This window comes from Anastrepha obliqua, chromosome 4 (genome assembly GCF_027943255.1).
Source record: "Anastrepha obliqua isolate idAnaObli1 chromosome 4, idAnaObli1_1.0, whole genome shotgun sequence".
Taxonomy (NCBI): domain Eukaryota; kingdom Metazoa; phylum Arthropoda; class Insecta; order Diptera; family Tephritidae; genus Anastrepha; species Anastrepha obliqua.
In genome coordinates, this window is record NC_072895.1 from 66526209 (window position 1) to 66539699 (window position 13491).

General features: G+C 32.9%; 1 protein-coding gene across 3 annotated transcripts; it reads left to right on the plus strand.

Moving 5' to 3' along the window:
• Positions 1 to 7295: 7295 nt before the first annotated feature.
• On the plus strand, positions 7296 to 12000 carry LOC129244824 (cullin-4A). Of its 3 annotated transcripts, none has more exons than XM_054882696.1 (14): positions 7296 to 7600; positions 7763 to 7951; positions 8006 to 8305; positions 8380 to 8618; positions 8685 to 8809; positions 8880 to 9215; positions 9275 to 9461; positions 9570 to 9762; positions 9844 to 9980; positions 10047 to 10436; positions 10498 to 10605; positions 10671 to 10841; positions 10912 to 11064; positions 11197 to 12000. In XM_054882696.1, exons 2-14 carry the CDS (start codon positions 7915 to 7917, stop codon positions 11290 to 11292), a joined length of 2472 nt encoding a protein of 823 aa, XP_054738671.1. In that variant the 5' UTR covers positions 7296 to 7600; positions 7763 to 7914; the 3' UTR covers positions 11293 to 12000. The 3 variants fall into 3 exon arrangements, with proteins under 3 accessions (XP_054738671.1, XP_054738672.1, XP_054738670.1); XM_054882697.1 differs by having other exon boundaries at positions 8025 to 8305; XM_054882695.1 differs by having other exon boundaries at positions 7763 to 8305.
• Positions 12001 to 13491: the final 1491 nt, after the last annotated feature.

The window sequence follows — 13491 nt, forward strand, 5'->3', positions numbered from 1 at the left end:
ATTGTTTTTTTTTATTTTGAAGTACAATCCTTTCGGTTAATGATGGAACACAACTTCATTCATATGGCTGCCTCGGCTACCATACCAAGGTCTTTACGCAAAATTCGTCTCAATGATGTCTCCGAAATGCCCAATTGTTGAGAACGACGGTGAACTGATGTTCCTGGTGATTCACGAACACTCTCGGCCACAGAAGCAATATTTTCGGGTGTACGCACGGTTTTTGGTCGGTCACGCGTTGGTTTGTCAATAAGCAACCCAGTTTCTCTTACTTTTTTCGCAAAGTAACGCACATACGCTTCATTCGGTGCTTTTCTTCTTCCCATTGCCGTACGTAATTTTCGTACACATTCTGCAACATTACCATGATTTTCAAAGTAATGTCGCAATATTTCCCAGCGTTCTTTGAGCGGCAGAATAAAACTAATTTTCTGTCAAATCAGATGACAGCTAAGTGTTACCATTCTTCAAATAATACCTAGTTCAAATCCGTAACGATAGATGGCGGGCCCTGTATAAACTATCAATATTCAGGATCATTTTGAGCTAGAGTGTACACAAATTCAACTAGAATCGTTTTTAGCTTTAAAGCGAATTGGAATTTTTATGTGAAACCTTCATTTACTTCAATAGTGTCTTAACTCAAAAAACCAAAAAAAACCAGAAAAACGGATTCAAAGTTTTCAGTTTACTATGCCTCACTAAGGAAAAGTAAAGACATATTTTCACATAATGAGATGCTGTTATTAGATATCGCCATGAATTTTTTGCACAGCATATAGTAAAGAAGGACCATGTGGCCATCTCCGCATACTTACTAAAAAACATTGTTTTTTAATTATGACACTGTTGAAGTAAATGAGCGATATGTGACAAGTTTTACTTACAATTTTTGGAGCACAAAAAAAATGTTAGTTGTCTAAAACTGTTTTCCCAATTAAACAAAAGTGAACATACTTTGCCATTTGTTATTAATTTTTTTAGTATACCGTAGTTTTTTTTATAAACTATCGTATACATTTAAAATGGTTAGTTCTAATGGTTAGCTAGAGTGTATTTGGCATTTAAGTGATATACTAACTTAGCCACTCATAATATTAGAAAGAATTTAAATTCATCTGACACTTTAGAATTTTTGAATCATACCATAGAACAAAAATATTTTCTAACTAAAATAATGCCTCGATTTCGTTTCCTTCTAACATAAATGTATGCAGTTGATTTTAGAAATTTAGATTCTAGAAGTTATACATGTTCCCCGAGATTTGTTTAAAGTTTCACATTCGAGATATACCCTTACATTTTTATCACTGAACTATCTTTACATAAGTATGTGGATGTTGAAAATTAAAAAAATGTATGATTAAAGTTACTCATGAGCAAAGTTTGCAACTGTTGACATTCATGTTGATTCTTATTGCAGATTGCCGTTGTTTTCCAAAGAGAACTATAAGCTGTCTATATAGTTGCAAATAATTTTGTGCTGCCATAGCAAGAAAAAAGTAGTATCTAAAGTACTTGTGTAATTTAAAATTTGTAGTGCTTTGCATGCACACACATAAGATGCGCTTGTACTTATTACAATGGTCATCAGAATATCTCAAATGTACATCACTATTGTAACCAAGCGTCATATATGTATGTATGTACTATCATCAATATAATTATTGAACAAAACTAACACAAGCATACACAAGTAAATAAATAAAAGGGGCTACATAATTTGTTTATATATACATACATATTTATGTAGTAGCCCATTAAATGAACAAGAGAAACACAAAAACAAAAACAGATTTATATATTCATATATAACAAAGTTATTTCAAACGTTAAAGCATGCAAAATTTAAAGTTTATCTGTAATTGTAAAGTATTAGAAATGCAAAAAATATATAATATAAATATTGTAAGCAAAAAATGGGAACAAAAAAGTTGTAATCAAATCAAAACTGTTGTACCTACAGTTGTGTATTGAGGTGAGAAAAGCGAAGAAGAATGGTGAAAACTATGATTAAATTATTTTTTTAATTTTTTTAACGTATCTACTTCCAAACATGCTTTAAACTAACTTAATGTGCATGAAGTGTGATCAGGTGGTAGCGCACTTTGTTACTTTTTGCATTCGAATTGGAATTGAAAAGTTTTACAGCTGTGAACTTCTAATTCTCAACACAGGGAACGAATTCGAAACTGTTCTATAAAGATATGTACATATAAGTATATAACCTTCCTAGTTAACATATCTCGCGCATGCTTAATGTGAACATATTTTATTATTTGTAACTATGTATGTATATTTAAATATTAATATTTTATATTTTTGCAACTAAATTGTGTAGACTGTTCTTTCTATTGGTTAATGAAGTCCTTTACTTTTATTTATTTATTGTGTCTTTTATGTGTTTTATGTTCTATACATTGCCTTTTTAATATCCCCCTTGCATCCTTTGCAGTTACTTACATATGTATATTAAATGCTCATTTCAGTATTCATCAACTGTAATCATTATTACTATATTATACTTATAACTACTGTAAAGTAATGAAAACTTCAAAGTTACTGTCTGTATACAAAAACGACGATAATTCATTATACAATTATTTAATTTAGACTTTAGTAGATCAAGAACATATTTATGTATGTATGTATATTGCGCAGTAATGACTACACAATTAAAACAACTACACTGTTTATTATGTCACAAACATTTTTGTTTTATAATATCCTAGATACCATTTACGGTTGTTATTGCATTGAGTCCATGTATAAATATATTTATCCCAAAGCCAGACTCAACATGCAGAATTAAGGATTATATTATTATAAAGATTATAAAGATTATATTTCAGTTTTTATTATTTTATTATTTAAATCAAAGAGAAGTGTACAATAAAGAAAATTTTGTTCCATATCCATGAAAAATATTTGAATAGTTGATATTTAACTCAGACATCCAACTCTTTAAACCTCGTTTATGCATTTTCCTTTTCTGTGCTTATTTAATGAAATAGTTATTTACGGTGGTAAATTAAAAAAAAATAAAAAATAAAATAAAATTACCTATGAATATGAAAAAATACAAATGGTTGAATCATCACAATCTGATTAAATATAATGTGTTTTACTGTTTGGAGGGAGGGTAACGAGTTTTTTAATTTTCAAAGAACACATCCGTGAATGTTTCTGCATTCATACGGAAAACAATTATGTGATGCGTGAAAAATGTGCATATTGCGTATTGTGTATAATCTCAACTCCTATTAGTATCAATTAAATGTGCACGCGCACAAAATCAATTTTATAAACGAATGACAGTTTGTAAAAAGCGTAAAACTTGCGAAATGCAGTACGTTAATGTATGTCATAATCCGAAATATGAGTTTTTCAGTTAAGAGTTGTAAAACCCTGCTGGATGTGACGATCCGTCCTAGTTTTGGATTCTTTTGGTTAGTTATGGCCAGAAATGCTCAACAAATCGATTTTGTTTTGTTAACGCTTGAAAATAACTTTTCGAATTAACGAAACAAAATGTAATCGTTCACATTAAAGCGGAATAAATTATTTATTTATTATTACAATATTAAAGGCAAACATACAACCATAGGTTATTTTTACAATGATTGACCTTAAGAATAGTTTGCATTAAAGGATTAACAGTAAAATCAAAATTAAAATTAAAATTACAGCTAGTGGTAAAGAAGTATAAGTTGGAGAATATATTAAAAAAGGAAAGTAAGGTAAAAATAATAGTAGTAGGAGTAGGGATTAATTGGAAGAGATTTAAATAATATAGAACCATTTGAGTGCATTCAGCAATTTTCGGCAAGGTAGCGAAGCAATTTATTTTTGAAACACGAGCTTTCTTTTATACGTTTAATTTTGTACGGTAAGGTATTCCAAAGACGGACAGAGAACACAAAGTATTGACGTTCAGTCACCAAACAACTGTATTTCATCGGGACTAAGTTTAACGAACGGCAGGACTTTGAAAACATAAGTCGATCTTTGAGGTATCTGGGTTCCTGAGTGTTTATGATCTTCTGGAGTAAAACTAAACATTTAAACCTAAGCAAGTCGTAAAAGGATACGGAAGCAATTTTTTTCGCGAAAACAGAAATACGGTCATAACGTTTTTTACAGTAAACGTATCTTGCAATGTTGTTATACAAAACATTTAAGGGGGTCTTCTGGTCTCCAGCGAAAAAAAAAATCGATTTTTTTTTTTTGCATAATTTTGTTGTATGTGTATGCGAGAATACGCCACAGAAAGGATTTTTTGAAAATCGCATTTTTTCACATTTTTCTGGGCACCGAAGTGTACCCTCCTCCGGCCGTTTTATCATAAACTTTATCTTTAAACGCGTTTCCCCGAAAATCGTGTTTTTTAAGCATTTTGGTCACACTTTTCATAGTAGTTATACTCCGATTTCAATGGTTTTGGTCTTAAAAGGTTCGGAAAACTTACCGCTAAGTTTCCCCGTGTACGATTTTTGAAATCTTTTTTCATTCCATTTTTATAACCTTTTAAAGTTCAAAAAATGAGCAAAAAAAAATTTTTTTTGCAAATTGTTGCATAACTTTTGAAAAAAATTTAAAAAAAAAAATCTGTCACGGGAAAACTTAACCAGGGCAACTCTGAAGACAACGCATATCTAATTTTTGCTTTCTGATTACCCAGGTGGAAAAACCGTGACCAAAATGGAGACCTGTTTCGTTTGGAGGTGGACGTCTTCAGCGCCATTTCAAGGTCGCGGGTGTTAATTTTTTTCAAAGTCAAAACCATTTTTTAAAAGCCAAGACATGTACATTTAAAATAAAAAAAAAAATTTTTTTAAATATTCACAGGATTTGTCACAATCAATCCCCAAAAAAACCCTTCATTTCAGGGCCTCGAGACCAGAAGACCCCCTTAACTTACTACGACACACACTATCACAAGGAGTATATAACTCTCAACCATACAGTAACGTTGGTAACAAATACGTTTTAGCTAGTAGCAGTCGAATGTTTACTGGTGTAAAATGTTGAGTTGTCCATAAATTTCGGAGCATACCATAAGCTTTGCCTATGGCAGTAAAGATGTGGTTGCTCCATGTCAAAGTTCTATTAAATGTAACCCTTAAATTTTCAACAATGTCCTCATATTTAATCACAGCGTCATTTAGTTTGACTTCTTAGACTTAAAGGAGAAACATTTATTTTAAATCAAGCCGAAACCACACAAGGTTCCTTTAAGGGGTTACGCCACTCTAGCTACTGTAAAAAAGCAGTTTTTTAAGGATTTTTTTTACATTGAAAGAAAGGTGCTAGGAAAAAACTTTTTAAGTATATTATTAAGCATGTATTTAAGTGTAATTATAAATATTTTTATTGAAAAATATTACAAAATGGCGCCTTAGGAGTGAATCTCTGAACGCGCCCTGCGAAAAAGGCACTTCACGGCAAGCAGTACAACTGACGTAAATGTCCACCTAAACCAAATTAAAAAAATTCTTCTCAATCGACGTGAGTATAGCTGTAGAAATACGTACGGGATTTTAGAAATATTGAAATTTGTGTATTTTGCAGATGTTTGAAGTCAAAAGTAGAATTTTTCCTCCAAAAAGGAACCGTTAATTGTTTATAAAAATTTTTCTAATTAATTAATAAAAAAATCCGTACGTATTTCAGTGCGGAATAATGTTCTAAAGATCCTTGTACAATTACAAGTTAAAATATTAAAAATTGTTTGAGTTATGCTGCTTGCCGTTTTGAAAAATCACGTTTTGAGATAAACACGGTTTAAATTTGAATAGTCGGTTCAGAGACGTCAGAGGCGCTCGCGCAAAAGTGCGAAATATTAGAGATAAACATTTTTTCACGCATAGGACTTTTTGTTTTATATTCTAAAGAGTTTAAAGCATCTTTTAAGCAAAAAAAAAAATTTCGATATTTTGAAAATCCTAGAGTGGCCTAACCCCTTAATATAACAGCTGATTTGTTTTTTACCTACGGTTTGATGGTTAGATAGTTAAAGTACCCTGCTTATTTGTTGCCGCCTTGTTTGTTTGTTTACATTCTCATTGAAATTTTGATATTCAAACCATCAAATTACAAAAACAAAATACAAATACAAATGTTGTTATATCGAAGTCACCTATGGACTTGCATTGGTTAAAACTATGCATGTAAACGTGACACGTATTTAAACACAGGAAAGTGTACCTCGTTTTACAGCCGATGCTTATATTCATAAACAAGTTGATCACTCGTTAGGGCGTAGCCAACACATTCATTCAACTTACATTTTAATGTAAGCGCTTGAATTTCGTTTAAGTTAAAAGCAAAAAGATAATTACTTTGATAATAACCTGAATTATAATAAACTGAATCGATGAAGCAGAAACGATTGCCCTTTTTCAAATAAAATAAACTTTGCAGGAAAAATTGAATATTAGATAGAAAGGACTTGGTCATACAAAATTCGCAAAACATTTTGAAAATAACAAAAGAAGTGTCTCACTTGGCGTTTACACGTGACGGTTTTGCAAAGACACATTAATATATTCACAATTCTCTCATTTTCCTCATCACTGTCCAGTTTTTCAGTGCAAGATGAACTCTGCTTTCCAGCTAAACTAAGTTTGGGAACTAAAATGGATGAACGAATAGAAATAAAACTTCTTTAATACAGGATTTGGTCGTAAATGCCATTAGTTTTCAAAACCAAACTACATGCAGTGTGTGTATACCGTTATGTAGAGTAGTTTGAGAGATATAAATATTTCATTAAAATGATTGATTCTAAGAATTAACACTATATGAATAATATAATTTTGAAAGGTAAGTGCCTTGAATGATACTAATCTCAAATCTGTTGCCAGCATGATGTAGAGTCAAACTTTTCTGAAGTAACCGCATTCATGTTTTACCGAATTTAATTTTAAATATAACTTATAATAGATGATATTAAAAGATTTGTAGAATATCGTTTATCAGCACTATTTGCAAATGTCAGTAAAAGTAAAAGTATCAGTCGCTAAGAAGAAGAGCGTTGTCGATTCGCACCACAAGTCAACTAGAACTCATGCCCTGCCACTAAAGAAAAATTAGGTATTTGTTTTTATTTTTACTCAACATGCCATGCACTAAATAACATAAATATAATAAATAATTGTAAACGATCACAACCATATCCGGCACCAATTATCTCAACTCCTTCCCAATTATAATTCTTTTTATTTGATTTTAATTTCATTTTGCAACGCGATATATACTATATGAAGAGAATTTTACTGATCTGGCAGCGCTCTTATCGACATTAAAAGCAGCGGCAGCGGTAGTGATCGAAAGAAAATAAAGACAATTTTTGCAATTGAATTTTCGGCGTTATAGTAATATTAGTAGATGTTTTGCGACTACATATAATTAACTTGAAGAAAGTGCAAGTTTGTTTACGATAGTGTTGTGCTGAAATACAGCATTGTACAACACGTTTTTTGGTAAAAGAAACGACAAGGGAGGTACTCCGTACGACGACAGTCAAGCATCCAGCTGAAGCACCACCAATCAGTTGCGAACGTCAGAGTAGTAGTAGAAGCGTAAAGTTAGATCGAAGGTGAGAAAAATTCGCCAATGCGGAAGCAAAAGAAATGAAATTATTGTGACCCAGGCAACTTTTCAACGCCGCAGGTTGGAGCAGCGGCAATACATAGTGATTTTAGTTTTGTAACCTTTGAAATTTTATTTATTTGTTTGTTACATGTTTTATACTTTGCAGGGTATTTTTGCCCAGCTGAAAATTCTTTGAGCGATTGAGTAAGATAACAGCGTATATTTTTGGTAATTTCTTGAATTAAACCAGTAGAAGTAGTAGGGCCACAATCGCCGCCGTCACCATAAGCGCCGCTGGTGCAGTGCGGAGCGCGAACTATGAGCGCCGCTAAAAAATATAAGGCTATGGACACAGGTGACCAATTACAGGACACGGAGAATTTTACAAATAATCGTTTAAAGAAACAAGGCGATAACCACTTTTACAGTCCTTCCACATCGGCTCGTTGTGCACTGGGGCAAAATCTAAATCAACCATCAGCAACATCAACTTCACAACTGCCATTCAACATGAACAATAGTAATAGCAGTTTGGGCGCAGGTAATAACACTAATGGTGAAAGACGTGCCAATTTTTCGATGTTAGATGGGGCACACATGAACGATCATCGCTCAGCCACAACTACCTCAGCGTACTTCAATAAGATGGGCGCAAATAATGCATCTAAGCCGGGGGATGTTAAAAAAATTGTAATAAAGAACTTCAAGGGTAAGTTGCTCGAGACTATTACAAAATTCTCTTAGTTACTAAGTATTTTTCGCTATTTATTATTATGTAAACAGTGAAACCTACACTGCCGGACAATTATTCGGAACACACATGTGAAAAATTGCAGGAAGCCGTTGTCGCAATTCAACTATCTAAGCCGATTAGGTACTCATTGGAAGAACTGTATCAAGCTGTGGAAAACATGTGCAGTCATAGGATGGACGCGCAGTTGTATGCAAAACTTAAGGAACTCACAGAAGCCCATGTGAAACGTAATGTCGAGTCATTTACAGGCGGTAGCATGGATAAATTGGTAAAAATAAATATAAATAATTTGTTACTGAATTTGAACTAAAATTTGTCAATGTTTCTTTAAAAGGTATTTTTGAAAAAGATAAACGGATGGTGGTTGTCGTTTTGCCAACAAATGATAATGATGCGCAGTATATTTTTGTACTTGGATCGGACTTATGTTTTGCAAAACCCTACTGTACACTCTATATGGTATGTATTTTAATCCATCTTTATGCATATAGTTATGTTTATTCTCTTTTTCTATTTTTGTATTCAAAAGGGATATGGGTCTGGATCTCTTTCGAACTCATATAGCCATGAACGACCAGGTTCAAAAACGTACTGTGGAGGGCATACTTATGCTAATCGAAAAAGAGCGCACAGGCGATGCGGTCGATAGGGGATTATTAAAAAGTCTCGTCCGAATGTTATGTGATTTGCAAATTTATGTTAGTGCATTCGAAGACAAATTTCTGATTGCTACAAAGCAATTGTATCAGGCAGAAGGACAGCGAAAAATGCAAGAAATGGATGTACCCGAGTATTTACGGCATGTGGACAAACGATTAGCCGAGGAAAATGAACGCCTATTACACTATTTAGACTCTAGTACTAAGTAATGCGCATTTTTTTATTTAAACTTTGGAAATAGTTAATTGCTCAATTGTTTTCTAGGTATCCCTTGATTTATACTGTAGAGAAGGAGTTACTCGCCGAACACCTCACACAGATCCTGCAAAAAGGTCTGGACACACTCTTGGAAGAGAATAGACTGAGTGATCTCACACTGTTATACAGCCTTCTAAGTAGAGTCAAAAACGGTACCGCTGAGCTGTGCGGCAACTTCAACGGTTATATTAAGGTGATTATTAATTTATGTTAAATAAGAAACTGCTGAAAGAGTTTTATTTCTATGCTAAAATTGAGTTAACGTTTATTTGTGATTTTACACATCACATTTATATTTTAGAAAAAGGGCCGTACCATCGTTATCGACCCAGAGAAAGATAAAAGTATGGTACAGGATTTGCTGGACTTTAAGGATAAAATGGATGTGATTGTGCGCAATTGTTTCGAGCATAATGAAAAATTCACGAATTCTTTGCGAGAGGCTTTCGAGTTCTTCATAAACCAGCGAGCTAATAAGCCAGCCGAATTAATAGGTTTGCAAAATAACAAATAAAATGCTGCCGCGTATTTATTGTTGATACTATATATATTATTAATTTTATTAATGAGCACAGCCAAGTATGTTGATATGAAGCTGCGAGCTGGTAACAAGGAAGCTACGGAGGAGGAGCTTGAACAAATACTTGATAAAATAATGGTGCTATTTCGTTTTATTCATGGAAAAGATGTTTTTGAGGCATTTTATAAAAAGGTAATTTTTATTAATAAAAAGTAAGCATCATCTTGTATATTTTATAATATCTAAATTCGATTTTAGGATTTGGCAAAACGTTTACTGGTTGGAAAATCAGCATCGGTGGATGCTGAAAAGAGCATGTTGTCCAAGTTGAAGCAGGAGTGTGGAGGCGGATTCACATCGAAACTGGAAGGCATGTTCAAGGATATGGAATTAAGTCGGGATATCAACATAGCGTTCAAGCAGTATGTCGGAAACATGGACGGAGAGATAACCAGCATGGATTTGACTGTCAATATTCTTACAATGGGCTATTGGCCTACCTACCCGCTGACGGAAGTTACCATGCCACCACAACTAGTTAAACCGCAACAAGTTTTTAACAAGTTTTACTTAGCTAAACACAGCGGACGAAAGCTACAATGGCAGCCGACACTAGGCAATTGTGTGCTAAAAGCTCAGTTCGATGCGGTGTGTAATGTGAAGCATTAAAGATTTCATAATATAGTTATTTGTTTTGCAAATGTTATAGGGGCCAAAAGAATTGATGGTTTCATTGTTTCAAGCGCTTGTTCTTTTGCTATTCAACGATAAAAACGCTTTGAGTTTTGAGGATATTGTAGCTGCTACAAATATAGAAGTAAGTGGCATGCAAACAGTTTTATTCGTTTTTTAACTAAATATTCTATTTTATTTTGTTTGAAGGATGGAGAACTGCGGAGAACATTACAGTCGTTGGCGTGTGGTCGAGCGCGTGTTATTACTAAAACACCGAAGGGACGTGAGGTGGAAAATAAAGATTTGTTCCAATATAACAATGAATTTACAAATAAATTATTCCGCATCAAAATTAATCAAATCCAAATGAAGGAAACGGTAAGCCCCAACTCTCTAGAATTGTTTGCAAATGGAAGAATCATATTTTGTATATTTTTCACTCTTTCAGACGGAAGAGCAGAAAGCTACAGAAGAGCGTGTTTTCCAAGATCGACAGTATCAAATTGATGCAGCTATTGTGAGAATAATGAAAATGCGTAAAACGCTTAGTCATAATCTACTCATTGGCGAACTTTTCAATCAACTTACATTTCCCGTTAAGGTGAGAATATGCACAAATCGCAAAATAAGTGTAATAATGGCCTTATGGCTATCTTATTAAGTCTTGGTCGAAATATTTACTTTTTATTTATGCTAAAAGAAATCTTTCATTTGTTATTGAAACTCATTTCAGCCTGCTGATTTAAAAAAACGTATCGAATCGCTTATAGACCGCGATTATATGGAACGCGATAAAGATAACCAAAATCAATATAATTATGTTGCATAAATTTTGATTTATGTGGCTACGTACAGCAGTTGGAAACTCTCGGATGCACTCACATTTCTCCATAATCCCCATATTACATGTAAACATTATTTAATTCGCAACCTGAAACACAAAACAAAACAAAAACCGAGCGGTTTCTCATATCATTTCTTTTTGCTTTACAAATGTAAAACAGTTTTAATGTCGTTATATAAAACAGCATATCCGGCCAAATTGAAATGATAAAAAATATTCTAATTAAGCTATCGGTAAAAGGAAAATTCTATTTTCTGGTTGATTTGGCCCGATTTGCACACTAGATGAGAAGAGGTGAGCCAAGGTGAGATCCGAAAGAGCAGTGACCTTTCTGCACATAAAGAAATTATAATTTTCTTTAAAAATTTTTTTTTTTTTTTACTTTTGCGTATTGCAATTGTATTTAATATGTCTATTAAAATGAAGCAGCTTCTTTTGTATGTACACACCTGTTGCTTTTTGCTCCTATTCTATCTAGCTTTGTTATGATGGCAAATGTGAACGCAATGCAGAGGATTTAGTGTCAGTGAACGAAAAATATTTTTTAAATCTTTGAAGTCGAACTAAGTGGGGAATGTAAGTAGATGCTTATGCATAGGTACGTTTAGTGTTAAATGAGTTTATATAATTCGGAGGAATACCGTGTTTAGCAAACAAATAAAAACAAAACTTGTTCTCTTTTGATAATTTAAATCGTAGTGTATTACATATAATAATAAAATTTAAAAAATATATATATAAATGTAATTTTAATAATAAAAGTTTTCAGAACTTATGTATTCGCGTAATATATTTCATATATTTTGGTTTAAACTGAGAAGCTATTTAGATTCGATTGAGCTTCCACTTATTAGCTTGTTTATTTTTTTATTTTAATATCTGATCGATTTGACTGGGTGTTTCTTTGTCAGTGTTATGAAAAAATCTAGCAAAAAGGTTATAACGAAACTCAGTTTAAATTGTACTATTTAGATGAGAACGATCACTATTCAACATGGGCGAAATCGAGTTAATCATAAAAAATATTTTTCAAAAGCACAAAAATGCGATATTTCATTTACCTGTGAAAAACATTTACTTAAAATTGGTGCGATTCCCAACACGGAAAAGGGGGGTTTTCAATTATGAAAATGTGCAGGGTTTCGCATACTTGAAGTAAATGCGTTTTCGCTTACAAAGTAAATCATTTTGTAGGAGATTAAGTCGAAAAGACAAGTTGTACAGTCTGCTCTAGCCTTAGCTGTCATGGGCTTGTTCAAGATATGTAGTAAAATCGCAACATTAAGCACTTGTAAGCGTTTGCAGCACTGTAACAAATGCTACTCTGTTACTTTTCTAATATTCGCCACTTATTTGACATGGATGGGTGAAGGTGAATAAAAATAACGAAGTTTTCTGTAAATATTCCATTTGATAGTTTCGATATTGACGCTAATTCGCTGACGAAAAGAGTGAAGCAATAGTAAAAACAAAATTTGTGCGTAACCATGACGGAGCTTTTGACCATTAGAACGCACCACTTTTGCTAAAATTATCAGAATTTCACATCGAATGTAATACTTTAAAAAATCGTGCAGCACAGCTTTTTTTTCATAACTCAAAAAACGCATATCTATTTTGTATGCACTGTTTATCAATTGGGGAACCACATACGTAAATCAATAAATTAATTTAATATTTACCTACTATCAGAGAACAAAAAATAATGGCTTCGAAAATTTCCTTAGTACCGAAATGTCCTGGAAAAAACTTTTTTATAAGCTACTTGTTGCTGTTTTCTGCATCTAACTGTACGCTCCTGCGCGCACTTTACGTGCAGCCGTTGCGGCTACGGGCATTAAGAATACAAATTCACATGCATATGTACATATGTGGGCGCAAACATACAAAAATTCACGATTCACCAAATATTGGCAAATATTTCTATAAGAAATATTCCAATATTGACTATTTTCGAATGGTCGTCAGTGATTCCTTAATCTTATATATAGTATATTTGCCATTGTTGAGAAAAATTGGCATAAAGGCAAGCACGTCCAGTGAGTTCGTTTTATGAATGAAATCACTTTCCTCCTGGAAATATGAGCTCGAACTTATGAATAAATTTGTTTTTGTTTTTTGTTGTGCTTACATTATTTGACAAAGATGATAGCTTTCAAGGTTTGCTTGATAGCATGTGAGAAG